The sequence below is a fragment of the Macrosteles quadrilineatus genome, unplaced genomic scaffold (genome assembly GCF_028750875.1).
Source record: "Macrosteles quadrilineatus isolate MER2022 unplaced genomic scaffold, UCM_ALF_1.0 Scaffold_1__1_contigs__length_201487025, whole genome shotgun sequence".
In the NCBI taxonomy this organism is placed as follows: Eukaryota; Metazoa; Arthropoda; class Insecta; order Hemiptera; family Cicadellidae; genus Macrosteles; species Macrosteles quadrilineatus.
Window position 1 is genome coordinate 30,630,296 of NW_026542594.1, and position 21,268 is coordinate 30,651,563.

The 21,268-nt window shown below is 35.2% G+C and overlaps 1 protein-coding gene across 1 annotated transcript in view; it reads left to right on the forward strand.

The window, feature by feature from the left end:
* LOC128981916 (obg-like ATPase 1) overlaps positions 1–21,268 on the forward strand; it is a 110,446-nt gene that overhangs the window by 34,309 nt on the left and 54,869 nt on the right. The window contains exons 2-3 of the mRNA XM_054400910.1: positions 5,126–5,317; positions 8,135–8,195. Of these exons, the coding sequence (XP_054256885.1) occupies positions 5,137–5,317; positions 8,135–8,195 (242 nt within the window). The 5' untranslated portion in view covers positions 5,126–5,136. The remainder of the gene's footprint in view (positions 1–5,125; positions 5,318–8,134; positions 8,196–21,268) is intronic.

Consider the following 21,268-nt stretch of genomic DNA (forward strand, 5'->3'; position numbering starts at 1 on the left):
TTGGCGCATTTGCAAGGTTTTATTAAAACGGATCTGAGAAGCTTAAAACAATGTTACTGTTCTATATACCATTTTGTTTGGAAAATCATGGGCTTCAATATTATACATAAAACATAAGGAACATTTGTTTAAAAAAAAAAATTTAAGGTAAAAAAAAATATTTTGGAAAATTTTCAAAAAAAAAATTAGTTCGCGCTCAATGAAATTGTATAAATTATAGGCCTATAAATATTTAAAAATAGCCACTTTTGTTCTAAATTTTATGAGGATTACAAATATATAATAATATAAGGAAGTAGATTTGCAAATAAATAAGTTATGGGCAAAAAACAGATTTCAGTACATAGCGTTTAGCTAAGAATGCATAGCCTAACCATAGCTAGGAATCTGGCTGATAATTTACATCAATATCACTACCTACTTCTTCAGGATCATCAACCAGCCCTTCAAAATCACTTAAATCTTCTTATAATGCACCACGTATATCACTACTTTTGATTTTTAACACTAAAACAATGATAAACGTAATAAAACACATCAGTCATCGGTCCGAGGGTAACCTAGCTGTTTACAAATACGCACATCAGCTGTCTGCTACAATTACGATCGGCTCGGAGAACATAAAGCGCTTAGAGACAGACCTCTGGAGAAAGCTTAGAATCTAACGAAAAGAACGATACCCACCTCGATCCAGTTCAATCCGATTCAGTCAGTCATAGAGCCTTCGCCGTAAACGATGTTCGTGCGTCGAAAAATCGACGCGTGACACTACACAAAGTGTGTCGTGAGTCGATTTTTCGACGAGTGACGCTCGGAGGGTTAAATGCCTCCGACGTGACGACAACGAAACATAGACAGGAGGCGTTTTTTGTGTGATAATGACCGCAGCTACAGAACAGTGGCACGTAATAGGCTTAACTCTAACAGTCAGCACCTGAACCTGGACAATCTCAACTATTAGGTTACAAATGCGCCCTAACACTACCCCAAAACGACTTTTCGTTTTCAATTGGCATTTTATCAATGACCTGTGTTGCCTGCACAGCGAGGCATTTTGAGAAGGAGCAAACCGGCCAGAATGCTTTTACGATCATAACGGTATCATTAACGAAGATAAACATGGTCTGAGGTACACACCGGTAATCTTTGAGTTGACTATTTTAAACTCATTTTAAGTATGACTGTTATTCGTTTTAAAAAAATAACTCCTGTAATACTTTGCAATTGCTCGAATTCGAGCAACATGTACACCTATCAAAATCACTTAGAACTTAGAACTTGTGTTGTTCTAAGTTATACTATTAATATTTTACAAAAAACAATTTTTACCTTTCCTGTAGCAGCACACCTAAGTTCTCGTAAAATATATTGTTATTTAAATAAGGAATAAATCTGACAACTTAAAAGGAAAAAATTGTGAAAATACAATCAGGGAAATGGAAATTTGCTAAGTCTGTGGGTTTGCTGTGGCAGGGGATTAAAGAACATGTATGCTAAGACCTAGGTATTAATTTTTGCCATTGAACTGTTTAAACATAAATATTGTTTACTAATATAAATATAAACTAGAGGCCCATAGCAACAATTGCTGTCCTTCACCTCCGTTGTAATTTGTTTGGCCTTAACCATTCCCTATGATGTTTACCATTCCTAAATACTCTCCCTCGTAGTCGCGATCTTCCCCTAACACGATACATTTCATCATTGATTAACCATTCTAACCTAAAACCAGTATACTAAAATCAATAAACAAACAAATACACAATGTTTACATCAGCTGGTATATTTAAAGCAGCTTATAGAAACACTGTATCAGTACTTCCTTCAGAAAATAACTGGATCTTTGGCGGCCTGTGGGGCAGAGCAGAGGTAACTCTGATATTTTTCCCACCGTCCGTGGACCTTAATTTTTTAATGAATCCTCAACAGCCATGCTTCTTACCTTTTCCCTAGCTCGAGATATTTTGTGGTGACCATTTCACTTACGGAATTAAATATATAGATATACCTATAAAAAATTGTCGACCTGTGTCCTTGTTGACTTCTATATCTAAAATAAATGAAAGAGTAATGTACAACCGTGTTGTGGATCATTTGGTAAATAATGATTTCTTTGATGATGAGCAACATGGGTTTCGAAAAGGCAAGTCTATAACTACTGCTTTATGGATTTTACAGACACTATAATTGACGCAGTTGATAAAGGAAACAAAGTAGTTGGTATTTGTATGGACCTTACAAAAGCTTTTGACAGTATCTCACACAAAATACTTTTAAATAAATTGCAAAATCTTGGTATAACAGATCGTTATATGGATTGGTTTGAATCATATCTCTCTTAAGACAGTATGTTGAGATTCTGTCTAAAACAACTGGTGAAATCTTAAAACATAACTAAAAAATAATAAACATCAAACATGGAGTTCCGCAAGGTTCTAATCTTGGGCCTTTGTTATTCTTGTGCTATGTAAAAAGAATGCCCTCTATATTAAAAAGCCATAATAGTAGCAATTGCAGTACATCATCTAAATCTTAAAATGATCTTGAAATGGTGTGTAATGAACAATTCTGTTTCCCTCCCTTCCCATCGCATTTTAGGATTGCAGATACAGACAACAGGATTGTAGGATTGTAGATAAAGTTTTATCTAACTGCCACAGACGGTTCCCACACTCTGGACTGTTCACCTTTACTACTTCCTACGTCTTGGACCTGTTTCCCTCCCTTCCCATAACATTTTATTATTGCAGACATTAATAACTGCTTGAAACGGTTCCCACTCTCCGCATTGCCAGCCTTTACTACTTCCTTCACATCTTCCTACATTGTGGACTTGTTTCCCCCCTTCCCAGGGCCGATTTACCAAATAGGCAAGGTAGGCACGTGCCTAGGGCGCGAGGCAATTGGCATTTTTGGGGGGCGCCAAAAATATTGGAAAAAGAAACAAAATTGTGGCCGTTTTTGCATGCGATCGCGGTAAACTGATAATCCCTTGCGGCCGTGAAGACACCTTAACAGTCTCCCACAATTGCGGCAAGATGTTAATTATTTTCTGCAGTTGTATATACGTCATCATCGTCCGTCTCCCGCGATCGCGGCAAAGTTCTGACTATTTCCAGCGGATGTGTGGATATAATTATCGTATGTTTTCTGTGTTATCGTCTTCCTTGATCGCGGCAATATATGACCACATCTCGCGGTCGAGATGAGATTATCACCGTCTACCACGAATGAGGCAAAATTGTAATCTTCTCCCGGGGTCGTGTGGACATTATCATCTTCTTGTGTGATCACAATAAAATTCTAATCCCTCACAGCCGTGAAGACATCATCGTCTCCCGCAGTCGTGAGGCATTGTCATCCTCTCCCGGCATTGCGGCAAATGGTAATCATCTCCCGCGGTTGTTTGCAGATCATCATCGTCTTTTGCGAATGAGGCAAAATTCTGATCTTTCCCGTGGTCGAGTAGACATTATCATCGTCTTAAGCGATTGCGGTAAAATTCTGATCATCCCTCGCAGGCGTGTAGAGTAGACATCATTATTGTAACTCCCGCAAACCTGTAGACATCGTAATCGTCTCCCGCGGTCGTGAAGACATCGTAATCGTCTCCCGCGATTACGGCAAAATGTTAATAATATCCCGCAGTTATGTGGGGATCATTATCGTCTTCCGCGATCGTGGCAAATTTCTGACTGTTTTCCGCTGTTGTGTGGACATTATCTTCGTCCTTCTGTGATTGCGGCAATGTTCTGAACATCCCTCGCGGATCTGTAGATCTGATTGTCGTATTGCGCGATGGTGGTAAAATCATGATCATATCCCGCGGTTGTTTAGACATTATCATCATCTCGCGCGATCGCAGTAAAATCATGCATGATCATATCCCGTGGTCGTGTAGATATTATCATCATCTCAAGCGATCACGGCAAAGTTCTGATCATCCCTCGCGGCCTTGTGGAGACATATTATCGTCTCCCGTCTACCGTGGTCATGGAAACGTCACTGTGGTCATGCGCCATCGGTAAATTGAAAATTCCTGGTAGAAATACAAAATGCACACATAATTCCCGGTTCAAAAAAGTCACGCTTAATTCCCGGATTTCCCGGTTGGTGGTCACCCTGTATATATTGCAAAGGGGCGCTGACATGGTCAAAAACGGGCCTGCCCCTTCCCATAGTATTTTAGTATTTGAGATACAATTATCTAACTGCTACGCCATTAACGTTTTCTACACTCCGCACTTCTCGCCTTTACTACTTCCTTCACCTTTTCCTACCTCGCCTTTACTACTTCCTTCACCACTTCATACGCCGTGGACTTGTTTAAGTTTGGCATTTATGAGATGGATCTATGAATGTGATTCACTGAAGAACTGTTTAAGATAAAATGTTATTTGTTATAACCTTAAATAAATCAAATGTTTTAGTGTACCTAAGAAAGTATGTTTTATCTATGACTGTACCTATTCGATCAGTGGTCGATTCCAAATTGTGACTTTCTCTGTGGTATTTGATCAGTGTTATCATCTAATTTTTTTCCTTTGTACTGCGTTTAGGTCATGGCTTAATTTTAATGGCTTTATTTAGGTTGTTATTTTGTAACCATTATGGCAACCCTTAAGACCAATGTTAAAATTTAAAAACTTTTAGTTACTTTAAAATTATATAGGTATTATAAAAAAATGAAATTGGTAACATCTAAACCATCCAAACATTTGACAAAACAACCTTGGTAAGTTTGGCTAAAATATGTTCTGCCGTTATTGAGATTAAGTGTTATAAAGATTGCATTGAAGTTATCCCAAAGAGCTTCGTTTCGCTCCGCTCAATAATTATTATTACTAATAATTGAAATAGGGGCGTTACCAGCGTGTATTTAAACTCAAATATGAGTGTAGAATAGAGCGAGATGGTTTGTGGATCTAGGATCATTTTTTAAAAGGCTCTATGATTAAGGACAACCAAGGCCTCGTTCCAGCTTAAAACTAATTAAAAGTTAACAAACTTTTCAGGGTCGAACAGGAACAGGTTAGTTTTTGATTGATAGGAGAGCAGTTTAACCCTTCAGCCACCCAGCTATTTTTGTTAATTAATTAATTAATGGGCTATTTTATTGTTTCAGACGCCAAGAAGATGCCACCCAAGAAAGTGGAGGAGCCGGAACGTAAGCCCCTGATAGGCCGAGTTGGTACCAACCTCAAAGTCGGCATTGTCGGAGTCCCCAACGTCGGCAAATCCACTTTCTTTAACGTTCTCACCAAGAGCCAAGCTGCTGCAGAGAACTTTCCGTTTTGCACCATTGATCCTAATGAAAATAAGTATCAACCTCTACAAAACTTTTAGATAAAAACCTTACATCTGTGTCATAAATAATATTTAGGAACTTCAAGTTTAAAACATTATTAAAATTGTTTTATTTAATTCTTTTAACCCATTAACGACAGATTTGTCTTAAATTTCACTATTGATTTTTAAAAGTTATAACCTCTTTTAGCGAATTTCCCATATAGGGAATAAGCTATTACCGTAGTACTCATGGTAAGACCTGGACCCGGGACCGATTTAATTTTTTTATTTTAATTTTATATGTCAGTTAGCGCGATAACTCGAGCAAAAATTATCCGATTTTGATGAAATTTGGTACAAACGTGTAAACCTATGTTTATTAAAACGAGTTCGCGAACCAGCATAATCGGACCATGGGAACGGGGGTTTATGGGGTGTTTTATGGGGTAAAAATGGGTTTTTCCCACTTTTGACCCTAAAAACAGAAACATTTTCAATTTTGTAGAGTTTTAAAAAAGAAATAATTTAGTATATTGAAGCGCTGTTGTATGCCTAACGCTCACGGAGAAAGTTAAAAATTTGCGTATTTTAAAATTCCCATGTTATTTATATGGAGAAAATTAAACTGTAGTTTACTTGTTTATGGATATATGTTGATAAAGTTTAGCAAATTTATTTATTTCATCTTATACTATTGACGTATGGTCAAAAACCAATTTTTACCTTCCCCGTAGCAGCAAACCTAAGCACTCGTTAAATCTAATGTTATTTAAATTGCGAATAAATATGTCTTATTTATGGAAATATTTTAGTAAAAATTTAATCAGACAAGTTGAAATTCGCTTAGTCTGCAGGTTTGCTGCGGCGGGTATTAGTATCCCTGTAGCAGCTAACCTAGGTACTCGTTAAACATAAATATTAATTAATAGATTAATTGAAAATCAATCCAGGTGAATGGAAATTCGCTTAGTCGGCAGGTTTGCTGCAGCGGGGGTATTTTGTCTTTTATTATTCATGTATTTCAACACGATTTGTCCATTTTTGACCAAATCAGACAAATACAAATTTGGACTACAAACAATGGTGGATCCAGGACGGGCCAAAGAGGTAGGCGGGCTTGGCGTTTGGGGGGGTTGAAAATTGGGGGGGGGGGTGTTATGGAATACCTCCCATCATGGTGGGGTCCTCCCAAGGAAAATTTCAAAATTTAAGTGTAAAATGACATAATTATAGGCCATTTTTAACTCTTTATTAACCACAGTTTGGATGCAAAAAACTATGGTTTGACTTAAGAAAATTGACTAAAAAATAAAAGTAAGTAAGTACTGACTAGCTGTTACCCACGGGCTTCACCTAGTTTGACTTCATAAGTATTAATAAAACTATTGATAGGTTAAGATTAGCTGAAATAAACAAAACAGAATACAGTAATACAAACAAATAATCACACCTGATTTTAATAAGGTAATAGGCCTACCATAGATAAAACATATTTCCTAAGTAGATTTCTCATCCTTATGGAACAGCTGAAGACAATTTTATTGTTAGTTCTTAATGGTTTACGTAGAGGTCGTGTTTTGTTTCCAATTTGTTTCCCGTTATTACAGTCATTTAAAACCTAGTTTAACCAAATAATACGATCTAATCATAAACAATAACTTGTCCTCTAGTTATATAACCAAACAGTAAAGTACAAATCAAGAAATTAACCCTAAAATAATAGAAACAAAATGTTGTCGACACTAGTGCCCAGTGTAACCGTAGGCTACATGAACTAGACACGAAAAACGTGCTTCAAAATTTACTATGGGATGAGAAGTCTACTTGTGTAGGTTAGTCTATGGTAATACATTGAAAGAATAACAGCTGAGTTATTTTAACCTTAGGTAAATGGAAAGTTCCCTTTAGAAAGGAATTACGACCTTAAAGGACAATAATGGATAGTTTTGCGCACGGTTTCTCGACATGACGAACATTTTAAGTATATGGTTTATGGGGATGTGACTTTTAGTTTGCTCAAAAGTTGATGGGTAGACCTACTTTGGGATTTATATATGGATATTACTATTTTTTAAATGATTAAGTTTTTTTTAAATAAACCTGTATGTACATTTTTAGTTATTCTACCCTATAATAGTTATACAAATACGTTTCTAAAATGTAGTAATGCATTACTTATTAATCCTTATTATAAAAGGTCTAAAGCAGTAGTATTACTATATAACTTTTAGCTGGTTTACTCTTATCCTGAATTTAAAGGGTACGGTACAGTTCAAAACAAAGAAATAAGTTGACTTTTTCAAATAATAGTATTAGTGTAAAAATCTTATTTTAATGTTACAACTTTTTTTAATAGTACAAATGCTATGAATGAGTTATATTCAATAACCCAATTTGACAAAAACATTTGTCTTGGTTTTGACTGACTAAAATTATGTAGCCTAAGACTTTATCTAGGCCTACATCGATTTCCCCTTCCTTATAAATATGAGCCAGTGCAATCCCGTTCAATCGGTGTTCTGTCATGGTTTACTGGTACCTGAGATAAGTTTTTATTTTTCTCAGTGAAGATTACCCATTTTAGCTAGTGTAAATTGGATGTATCCCAAGGGGGGGGGGGCATAGCCCTCCTAGCTCCTCTCTGGATCCGCCACTGAGTCTGAAGGTTTGCTGCGGCGGGGATATTTTGGACTTGTCCTGGGAAATCTTGCAAGTTTTGAAGTTTTACATTGTTGAAATTTTGGGTTATTACCATTAATCTGCTGGCTATTAACTTAATTTTAAACTAATTTATTTAACAAAACTTTTTCTTTCAAAGCTAACAAATTGTTCTTTTTTTAGTTACGTCGAGTCCCAGTACCAGACCCTAGGTTTGACTACCTGTGTGAATACTACAAGCCTGCTAGGTAAGTTTATCCTTTGTTAAAAACCACACACAAAATAAATTAAGAATTTTGAATATTAGTACACACTATTCATGTTATATGTATATGAGCTACTTATCATTGTAATTGGTGGTTGTTCAAATAAAGGATTGAACAATCATCAATGAATATGGGAGTTGCTGAGTTGCGGGTATCCTTGACAATAACACTTTGGTGAGTTGTTGGCTCCGTCGGTATTGTGGCGGTCTATGAATCCATGGCAGTATTGTCATTGTTTTGTGTCCTAGTTCCCTCCACTAAATTTTATCAGTATAGTTCACTCTTGTACTGTACCGGCTCACTCATGGCTTTGTCGGATATGTTTTGTGCTTAGGCCCTAGGGTACATGCAAGGTTTAAAGAGGTCGCCAACCCCAAAATCAAGTTATCTACAAATACCTAAGACATAAATAATATAAACCCATGTAATAATGCAAACTTTTTAAAAAATTATTTGACACAAATCTTTTATGACAAAAGGTTCACTGCACCCTGAAACCTATATCCTCACTCCTCCCTTGTCCAGAGGATTGTCTTGGACCTTTCCCTTCATAGTCCAGTCAAGCTCAAAAGAGGGGTGTAGAGAACATGGAGAGGGGGAAATTTTTTTTCTGCGGGAATGTGTTCGGGGTAGTTAGAAGATAAAAATACCAAAAGTCCCCGCCCCTGGCCATGCTGCTTCAGCGGGGAGAGGGGGGGAAAGACCCCATTTTTTAGTTTTTTACTTCTACACTGAAAACCGTACGTCGTACGGAAAAATGTTAATTATAAAAAGAAAGATGATAAAATTATCTACAAGAATGGTCATATTCATTTCTTATGTATATGCATTAGTTTTAAAGACATTCTCTAAATAATATAAAAATTATTTTCTAAATTGAATTTTCAGACGTTTTTTTCAAATAAATTCATATAATCGATTAGCCTGCTGTTGTTTTACATTAATAAGGATAGAAAACAGGTTTTGGAGCACTAACCTATCTATATATATAATAGGCTAAGCCGTTTTTTGTTAATCGAACTCTTCCGTTAATATTCGCCCGATTTTGACTTTTGAGGTCTCAAAATAAAGGTTAAAACGTGTAGTTGTGCCCAACGGTATTAGATTTTTGATAAAGTCATTGGTAAGGGCGCCAGAGGCCCTTAAAGTCAGTTTTTTCTCCATAAGGATAGCATGGGAGATAATTTTTATTTATAAAAACATATGTTTTTAGTTGAAAATAGTCAAAGTCTACTACATAAAAAAAATGGTGTGTAGGGTCTATTATGCCTGTAAATGTATATTAAGTTTAATAATGTTTTGAGTAACTTAAAGTGTACCCATAATGGATCATACTACTTTATTCAGTGGATTGCCAAGACACAGATTTAAAAAAAGGGGCAATGGTTTTATTGGTGAGGAATATCAAACCACCAAAGGGCCTCATTAATGGAACAAGGTTCCAAGGGTTCCAACAAAATAGTTAACAAACAATTTAATTCTGACCAGGGCAATCTTCCTAAAGGTGATTTCACGAATAAAAACTTAGTAAGTTATTCAAGGAAGTTCTTTTGTAAATAAAATAGATATTTTGGGGATATCTTTAAAAGAGTTTCTTCAGAAGCATTTTTATGTTCTTCAAATATGCTATATATTGGTTTTGTTAAAATGTTTTATTAAATGTGTTTTGAAATCTTGAAATAACTATAAAATACTCAATAGATTATAAATTTACTAAATATAAGACATATACAGCTAGAAAATGGATGGTCTGCTTTCCTTCTAAGGCTTCATTCATTACTGTATTTTATTTTCGACTTAAAGTCAATATATAACACGATGAATTTGTTTTCTAAATTCATATGTTTTTTGCGGCACGTTGAGCCGCACAGGTTCACTAGTATAATATAATATATCCATCGTATACAGGGTGTTCATTTGAAAACTTTCCATATCTGTTGTGTACAAAGGTAAGGCTTTTAACACTTGTTTGATCTCAAATCCCCCTAATTTGAACATGCCAAATCCATTAAAATTATTTTCAATTTTGAAAAATGCCCCAAAAGGGCCCATTTTGGGGGGTAGGGGTGCTTTTTGAGAAATTTTCAAATGTAAACATAGGTTGTGTGATACATCAATTTAAAGGTCTAATTACCCCGGTCACTTTGATGCAAGAAAAAGTTAATTATCTTTAACCGTATTTACAGGGTGGGTCAAAACGTTTTAAAAAACAACTTTGAAGTTAAGTACCCTATTACCCTAACTACTGAACGGAAGAGCACCAAATTTTTTTCCAAGCTTATTGTTGAGCTACTCTTTGAGATAAATTGTGTTGAAAGCAATTTCCGAGCTATTTTCCATTTTAAAAAAAATCTTAAATTTTAAGAATAAAAGAAAGCTGAAAACACAAAATTCTTAAATAGCAAGGTATAACAATTATTGTATCATGTGGAAGGTCTTTTTTAAACAAACATTTTTTGTATTTAAGTTTTCTTTCTATCTCTTTCCGTTGCAAATTGACAGATGAAAAACGTAATTTTGTATGGTAAAACTAATAAGAAAACAACTAAAACTTTATCTCTAGACACTTTTGCTCCTGCATTAACTGAAGGAAACAATCAATAATCATGGACAACAGATAGGCAAACAAGTTAAATCACGTTTTACTTTAACCCAAGAAAGGCTGTCTAATAGCTGATAAGAAAACCCCAAACATGAGGCCGCTTTCTCTAGTACTGTTCATGTTGGTCATAGTTGAGGACGTTTTTTAATTATTGTTGTTTCCCAGTAATTGAAAATGGTGTACACTTTACAAGAAAGAATAGACATTATTTTTATTTATGGGACAGAACATAAGTGTTCCAGGAGAACTGCAAATGTATTTAACAATAAATACCCAGGTAAGAACTTAAGTCATACAGCTGTCAATGATTTGGTCAGAAAGTTTTCTGAAACTGGTTCAGTTATTAATAAGACAAGAACAGAAAGAAGGGTCCTTAATGAATTGACACAAGTAGAAGTAGTTGGTCAATTTGTGATGAATCCCACTACATCATTGCGCAAAGTGCAACGTCAGACTGGAATTTCTTTGGGTTCAGTTCATAAAGTCATGACTCTAAACAAGTTCCATCCATACAAAATACATGTAAACCAGGAGCTATCTGAGGATGACTATGACAGACGTGTACAATTTTGTGAGATAATGAGTGACTTGATCAATGAGAACCCTGACCTAACAAGAAACATATGTTTCAGTGACGAGTGCACATTTTATCTAAATGGATTGGTTAACAGACATAATTGCAGGTATTGGTCAAACGAAAACCCCCACTTATTTGTTGAAGGCCATACTCAACGACCTCAAAAAAATAATGTTTGGGCCGGAATATTAGGTAGTGAGGTTGTTGGTCCCTTCTTTTTTGAGGAAAACTTGACTGGTGAGGCGTACTTAAACATGTTGGAAAATGTTATTAATCCTAAAATCATAGAAATAGCACAAAACCAGCGTGATGGAGGAGAGCTGAATCTAGACCCAAATAACATTTACTACCAGCAAGATGGTGCTCCTCCACATTACACGATAGCTGTTCGACAGTGGCTTGACCAACACTTTCCACAACAATGGATAGGTAGAAGGGGGCCAATAGAGTGGCCAGCTAGGTCTCCTGACCTCAACCCATTGGATTTTTTTTTATGGGGACACATAAAATCCATAGTTTATAAAACGCCCCCTCAAGATGTTCAAGAGTTGAGGCATCGAATCACAACTGAGTGCAGGGCTATCACAGCGGACACGTTAAGTAAAGTCAGGGAAGAATTTTGTAACAGACTTTATTTTTGTTTGGAGAAAAACGGCCAGCATTTCGAACATCTCCTTTGAGTTCAAAATTAAGGTAAGAGGATTTCAAGTGTTATTTTGTTTAATTTTAATTTGAGAAACATGTAAGTTAATTTAATAACAAATGTTACATTTTATAACTGAGGTATAAAATAAAGTTTTTCAACTGTCAATTTGCAACGGAAAGAGATAGAAAGAAAACTTAAATACAAAAAATGTTTGTTTAAAAAAGACCTTTCACATGATACAATAATTGTTATACCTTGCTATTTAAGAATTTTGTGTTTTCAGCTTTCTTTTATTCTTAAAATTTAAGATTTTTTTAAAATGGAAAATAACTCGGAAATTGCTTTCAACACAATTTATCTCAAAGAGTAGCTCAACAATAAGCTTGGAAAAAAATTTGATGCTCTTCCGTTCAGTAGTTAGGGTAATACGGTACTTAACTTCAAAGTTGTTTTTTAAAACGTTTTGACCCACCCTGTAAATATGGTTAAAGATAATTAACTTTTTCTTGCACCAAAGTGATCGGGGTAATTAGACCTTTAAATTGATGTATCACACAACCTATGTTTACATTTGAAAATTTCTCAAAAAGCACCCCTACCCCCCAAAATGGGCCCTTTTGGGGCATTTTTCAAAATTAAAAATAATTTTAATGGATTTGGCATGTTCAAATTAGGGGGAATTGAGATCAAACAAGTGTTAAAAGCCTTACCTTTGTACACAACAGATATGGAAAGTTTTCAAATGAACACCCTGTATATTGTGTTAAAAATAGTTTATATAAATTTATTTAAGTTATGTATATTTGTCATGGAAACACATAATTATTACACTAAAAATGAAAAAGATCATGTTTGCAGCTACTGACTCACTTGGGATGAGAGGGTCCGACTTCTGTCCCAAAAACAGGTGCCATCTGGAACTGAGAACCACCATCTAAGACATTTACATCATTCAATTCTTGTTGATTAGACTCAATATTGGCTATCGAAGTGATAATGCGGTGTAGGCCTATATATTCTTTATCTTCCTTAGTTCCCTTAGCAGTTCTGGCATAACGGTGTACAATTGGACATTTTCTTGCATGCAAAAATTGTACATGTGGTACTGTTATAATCTTTAGTACATTTGCAAAAAACTTGGTTAAGGGATTAACTGTTCCTGGTTACTATAATTTCGGTGTGTCTGTTCAAATGAACACTTATTGACCAGTGGCGGTCCCTGGTGTGGGGGGGGGGGGTCAAGGGGGTATATATCCTTTTTGAAATATTTCATTACCTAACACAAATACTATTAGCTTAAAGATATTTTTTTGGGGGGGGGGGGTTGGACCCTCCGGTGGTTATCCCCCCCCCCCCGAAATTAAATGCTGGGACCGCCACTACTACTGACTTTTTCAATCTGTAGCGTCTTTCTTGGTCTGCCATCTTAGTGCTGTTTTCTGAATTGCTATAGTAAAACAGTGCAGCCTTTTTGGTCTTTCTCATAACACTCTCATTAAATAAAGGGAAATGGAGCAAGTTCAAATCGTTAACAATCCTTTAAATCTTGATAGCTTTTTTAACTTATACAAATCCTTTGAAACAGAATTAAAGGTTTTGCTACAAAGTTTTAATCATTGCAATATCGATGGTTGAACCCACAGAGGACAAAGGGAGAGCCATATTTTCCCGTGACAACTTGTTGTCCGAAAATGATTACCATTTGATTAATTACTTACTGACCACGTAATAGAGCATCGTAACAGTTAACGGATTCATCTCTTACATCCCCAGATGCTATTTAGCCTACATGATGTCTTGAGTTTCAGGGAAGAGTGAGTGATTTTCAAACATTGCTGTCAGTTTAAAAATATATAAAATTTCATCATTTGTATCATTTCATCAAGGACAACTCTGTTTGGAAAACCAACTACCCTCAGAAATGTGGGGTCGGGAGCGCAAAAAGGTAATCTGTTCCCAGTTTTAACCAATGAACCACCTAACCCACGAGAAATGTTGGGTTTGTTTTTAGCAAATATACTTAAGACCGTAGCAATAAAAGATGTACATGCGATGAAATGTCCATTAATTGTTCCTCATTGGCCGTTATGCCAAAACTGCTAAGGGAACTTTTTACGTGGAATGCCTATTCTGATGAATGAGGAAGATAAAGAATATATAGGCCTACACCGCATTATCACTTCGATAGCCAATATTGAGTCTAATCAACAAGAATTGAATGATGGAAATGTCCTAGATGGTGGTTCTCAGTTCCAGATGGCACCTGTTTTTGGGACAGAAGTCGGACCGTCTCGTCCCAAGTGAGTCAGATCATGAACAATAGTATTAAAAGTCTTGGTTTCGGTAATTGTTATAAATAAACCTGGACAAATGTAGCTGCAAACATTATCTTTTTCATTTTTAGTGTAATAATTATGCCAAAATTACTTGTTTCCATGACGAATATACATAACTTAAATAAATTTATCTATATAAATAAAATTAGAGTTTTGTCTGTACATTGCTCAGAATTATATATTTTTAGGTTATTTTTACGTCTTATACAATACATTAAATAAGCAGAAACGAGTCTTATCTCAATTTCTGTCTGTCTGTCTGTCCCTTTGTCTGTAACACTCAAGATGGCATTTTACGCTATCTTCTCCTGGAAAACGAGAGTACCTATCAAGATCCAAGTCATTTTAATGTATTCACTGGATTGGCGAGATTGTCTTTAGCCATTAAAATATGTCCTCGCTACTTTGTAAATAATATTACGAACGTTCAAAAATGTAGTTTTGTGCGATTTATGTCAAGTTTTCGTCCAATTTTTATTGCATAATCATCTATGAAATAACGAACAGCTGTTCGGATCAAGATTATTTTTCCTAGCTGTCACTGATATGTTTACAAATGTTGTTTACAAATACCGCAACCTTTTTCAATCACGTTTTGAATGTAAATCACAAGTGATTAAAACGTTTTTCTTACATAACGGATTTAATTAATCGAAAGTGCAATAATATAGTGTAATAGTGTAACCGTGTAAATAAAATTAAATAACTAGGCATCATCCAGTTCAGGAACCAGAGATTCTTTGTGTATAAATTGTTCTTGAGTTTTGATAACCAGAAAGAAGACCTTGAATCAGTGTTGTATACGGCTGGGAAACTTTAAATTTAATAATGATCGTCGCCAATGGCTTAGAAATATGGTTTCCACTCATTGACACGGCGCTTCAATGGCGGTTGTGTAAAGTGGTAAGTAAAAAATCACAACTGCAGTGGTTGATTGTAACAGAGGTTTACGGATGATGCTAAACTCGCTTTTCTAATGTGTTATTTTCTGTTCCTACCATTGACTATATATATATATTCAATAGTACCTACTCACCGTGTGATGCAATCGCTGGACCATACAGCCATGCTCTTGGGTACGTACGCCTACCCAATTATTCATAACAAACTGTTCGACGACGATCCTTGATACCGGTACTTTTCCCTAGAATACACGGCCTACCTACTTAAGAAATAAAATTACAAACGTCCAAAAACCCAACGTTGTGTGATTTTTGTCACATTTCCTTCTAAGATAGCCTTTACCAATCATTGTTTAGAGAATAGGTACGTAGGGCCTAATCTATTAAATAACAAAAAGTTGTTTGTATGAGGTTGTTTTTTTTTAAAAACTGACACCGATAAACGTTTTACGAGAAAAATCAAAAACCAAGAGATCAATAACCTCGGGACTTGATTAACTCATATAATTGGTCGGCTGTACTATAGTTCTCAACTGTGAACGTTGGTTTTTGGTACCGGTTCTATTCCTTAGAACCGTTGGTACTGTTGGTAGTAGCAAGAATCATTTTTAAGTACCAACACATCACTGTACTTTACAAATTAGTTATCGTTGGTGTTGCACCTTATTTATTGTTACAGGCGTATTCAATTTAATTGATGTCTTAACTGTACAATTTTTGCTTTTTCTTTCTTGATTCCAAAATGTTAGTTTATGCTAAGAAAACGATAACGCACTTTAGTACAACATTTATTCAGCTAACCATAATGAATTGTTTAAACGCTTTACGTTGTTTATGTATCAATAGTTTGTGGCCTATTTTGGTAATATTTACTATAAATTACCAATCGTCTATACCAGGGTGGCTGGACCACCCTGGACCAGTCGTCTTCATTTCATATAGTAAGCCGTCATTTTGGGTCATCATCGGTCCAAGCAAATATACATTGTTATGATGAAATTTGATGACATTAACAAAATATTTTAGATACTAATTTTACAAGTACTTTGTTATGCTTAAAGCGTAGCAAACCCCCTAATTAAGTTCTGTATTTTTGTGTGTATGTCTGTTAGTAAAGCATTAATGTCCTTATTTCTCAGTGTTTCACGGAAAGGACAAAAGTACCTTTATAATGAAAATGTCAACACGAATAAAGTGTTAAATTGGGAGGTTGAAGTAGTACCTTAAATACTTTTAACCATTGTGGAAGGTAACTTTCAATTATAGGCCTACATTAGGGCTATGCCTCATAGATCTATAAAGCATTTTTTAGTTTAATCATTGGATTTAACATATGGACCAACACGACCCAGGTTACATTTAATTTCGAAGCATTTGTTTTGGCTTGAAACTGTCAGATACTGTATTTGCGAAGGTTTATATACTGTATAATAGTTTTGCCAGCATATCTGAAAATATGCAAACCAAATTCTGTTCTTAATAAAAAGGTTTCAATAACTGACTACAATAAGATCCCCGTGCGTAGAACGGGCACACAGCTAGTATAAACTATTTTTAACACAATATATACGATGGATATATTATATTATATGGGTTCGTGCTCCAAAACCTGTTTTCTATCCTTACTAATGTAAAACAACAGCAGGCTAATCGATTATATGAATTTATTTGAAAAAAACGTCTGAAAAATCATATACATAAGAAATGAACATAACCATTCTTCTAGAGAATTTCATCATATTTCTTTTTATAATTTACATTTTTTCCGTACAAGGCACGGTTTTCAGTGTAGAAGTAAAAAACTAAAAAATGGGGTCCATCCCCCGTCCCCCCGCTGAAGCAGCAGGGCCAGGGGCGGGGACTTTTGGTATTTTTATCTTCTAACTACCCCGAACACATTCCCGCAGAGAAAAATTTTCCCCCTCTCCATGTCCTCTACAATACCTTTATTGACTGGACTATCACCCTTTCCTCCACTTTAGAAAAAATGCTTTTACGCGCACAGGTGGCCAGCCTGTAGTGTGTGACTCGTGAGCTTACTAAAAAATCCCCTCTACTTTGTTGGACACAGACCTGGGATTGTTTGCCACATTACTTCAGGTCAGGTCACTACACGCCTTTTTATTTTTTATGTGTGTAAATATTCTACATTAATCCATATATAAAGCCCAAAGTACCCATGAACTTTAGAGAAAACTAAAAGTCACACCCCATAAAACATATACTTAAAATGTTCGTCATGACGAGAAACCTTGCGTAAAACTATCCATTATTTCACAAATTTCCCTTTAAAGTCGTAATTCATTTCTAAAGGGAACTTTCCATATACCTTATGATAAAAATACCTCAGCTGTACTTATTTGTTTGTATTAATGTATTCTTTGTTATTAGTTTCAGCTTGACATAACCAATCAATAGTTTTATTAATACTTATGAAGTCAAACGGGGTGAAGCCCGTGGGTAACAGCTACTATAATGTAAACATTACCTGAGTATTCAGCTAACAAATTAACAGTTGTATTAATACGTGGGTAACAGTTTGTTAGAGTAACAATCATTAACTACAGGCATAGATAAAACATACTCCCTTAGTAGATTTCTCATCCTTATGGAACAGCTGAAGACAATTTTATTGTTAGTTCTGTACGGTTTATGTAGAGGTCGTGTTTGTTTACAATTTGTTTCCCGTTATTACAGCCATTTAAAACCTCGTTTAACCAAATAATACGATCTAATCATAAACAATAACTTGTCCCCTAGTTATATAACCAAACAGTAAAGCACAAATCAAGAAATTAACCCTAAAATAATGGAAACAAAGTTTCATCGACACTAGCGCCTTTGTGTCACGTACATGAACTAGACACGAAAAACGTGCTTCAAAATTTACAATGGGATGAGAAGTCTACTTGTGTTGGTTAGTCTATGCTACAGGGTGGTCCATGGGAAAAGGATGGATAAAAAAAAAGCAACAGCTCATAAAGTATTAAACATAGAACATTTTTATTGACATCAAAATGAAGGTTAAAGTTATGCCATTTACAAAATAAAATTTTCTTGATGAACCTGGTGGCCACGCAATATCACCATACCGTGAGATCACATTGAAGTCATCACTGTGCGTGATTCAATTAATTTGATATCACGGACGATTAAACATTAGGAATGACAAAATAAATGTTAATAAAAAACCATCTTCTTTATTTCTTTCATCAAAATAACACACTAAACTATTTACTGTTTTTAACAAAACAATTGAAAAACATATGACTGTTTGTATATTAATTATTAAACAGTCTTTTGGCAAACTTATATGGAAATATATCGAGGGGTTTTGGGTTTTCTTTATAGATGATTAATCGTCGTACGTCAACTCTCATAACTCTCAAACTACTGCCATAGAGGCATCGGCCATGTGATAAGTAGCCCCATCTTGTTGAAACCATATGTTCTTGAAGTCAATTTTCTGACTTACAAGTTCTGGAATGAAAAAGAATCTCTTATTATGTTCATGTATCGTGTAGAATTAACAGAGGCAGTAGCTCAGTTTTTCCCAAAGAAAAATGGCCCATAAACCCCACATTTCCCTACAGTACACCAAACTCTGACTTTTGAACTGTGCAATGGTCTCTGATGTAGCTCGTGAGGATTTTTCAAATCCCAACAATGGCAATCTGTTTATTAACAGTTCCCATTTAAATAGAAATTTGCCGCATTTTACAGAAGGTATAAATATGCAAACACACGATGATCTTTTGTCCACTGTGGCATGATTGCGACTAAATGGCATGGAGTGGAGAGCTGAATGACCGTCAACGTGAGTTTCCCCCTCCACCAGTCACCAAGTACAGTACTGTGTGATTCAAAAGTGTCCCTTTCCTGTGGACCACCCTATATAATATTAATATCAATATCATTGCTTTAAGTTTGGTCAGAAATTAAAACAATGTATTTGTTTAATTAATTGTCTAACCATTAAGAATACAGAAGACGAAAGTGGTTTCTGTTGGGCATAAACTGTAAAATCATACTATATATTACCCTATGATGATTCTTACTAGCAGTCAAATTGAGATTGAGATACTAAACGAGTGAAGCCCCACTGATCCTTACTTGTGCTTTGCCAACCCTTCTAGGAAAGCTTTAAGACAGCTTTCTTAAATACGTTTTGATTGAGTGCCCTAATCAGTAGCACAGCTGCACAGATCATCTCGCTCATGACTGCACTACACAGATCATCTTTCAGGTCAAAGTATGAAGAACTTTTCAAAGTTATCAGCAAAAATCTGAGTCAAAGTAGAATTCTATGAGTCTTCCTACTTCGTTATTGTTGTCATAAGCAGGAGCAATCTCCTTTCTTTCTTTACTTTTAGGTGGTTCCATGTACATAGAACTAGTTGCATTTCAAATTTGAAAAAATAAAATTTATATTCAATTGAGAAAAACACAAACTATACTATAAAACAGGAGCCATATTCATTCTTATATGACTTCTCCCTCTGAAAAAAACCGTACATAGTCCCCTATGTTGCCAATAATAGATTTTCCCTGGAAAGTCCACTAACAGTCCTATCTCCTTTTTAGCTTTAACCAGATCACAAGACTTAATTTTGTTTGATGTTTTTGAAATGAAATGATAGAATGAAATTAAAACAGTGCTTTATCCAACAAAAATAATCATTACACACCTAGGCAAGGCTCCTCACAGGAAGCTCCATTTTAAATTTTCCCTTGAATATTTCTGGACTCAAGTATGACAATTTCAACTAATTTTATACTTTGAATTTGATTGCCAATACCCACCTAAAATGCCAATCTTCTTTTAAATACCCACCCAACGTCCGTCAATCCCTCCCATTCATGGAACTCAAAAACTCTTCCTACTCAAATTCATGTTTGAAAAAATATTTCTTTCTAATGGGAGACAACACCGGACATCTACCTACGAGATGGAAAATATCTTTGTCCTCTTGAAAATTACAAAGTGAGTGAGCAATGGAAATTTGTTCTACATTCCAAGGTTTATAATTTAGATGTATTGCCTCAGCTATTGCCTTGAAAATTGGGTTTGACGTGGTTTAACACTAAATGAAATGGGACCTTTAGTGTTAAACCCAAATAACATGCATTTGATATAGGAAAATTAGGTTTTTTGTTTTGGTGTGAGATACAAAGTAAGTGTAAATTACAAAGTTGTTAGGAATTAAAAAACCTATAAAATTATGTGCCACTTGACATATGTTACTATTTGAAAATTTTGAATTTCTTCCAAAGTTCTTTATCAACTTGATAATATGCTACACAACCAAAAAGTTTTATTTTTGCCAGATCAGGTTTATATCTATACCATTTCACTAGGTGTAACATTTCTGACATATATCTGAAGAGTTGAAGTATTTCTGCTATTTATGGAATAAACAGCTAACCACTAACCACGGCTCTACAAATGATGAGGCATTTTTGAGTAACTTAAAATATAAAGCAAACATTCATAAATAGTCCTATTAAGTCGTTCACTGAATCTATTCTGTTGTAGATTCTGTAGTAAATGTAGTACTTTAAGCTTTATAATTTACTTTCACTGTATTTAAAACAGCTGTTAATTCATTCTTGGTATTTTCCCGCCTCAGAAAGAAACAATATTTTTCCTATTTGCCAACCTCCACTTTAGTCCGCAATACATCATATCAAATTGTTGAAAGATCGAGCACCAAATTCTATAAAGTTTAATTTAAAAATAATAATGATGTAACTTTGCCATTCCACGGAATTCCCCTTTTTTAAAGATGATTCCAAGAAAATATTCAATATGGTTGTTGAAATTCCAAGGTGGACCAATACCAATATGAGATTGCATTGAAAGACCTGCTCAACCCAATCAAACAGGACATCAAGAAAGGTGTATTATGGTTTGTGGCTAACTGCTTCCCTCACCACGGTTACATTAACTGTTTAGGTCTTAAGAAAATATTTACTTAGATAAAGCAGCCAA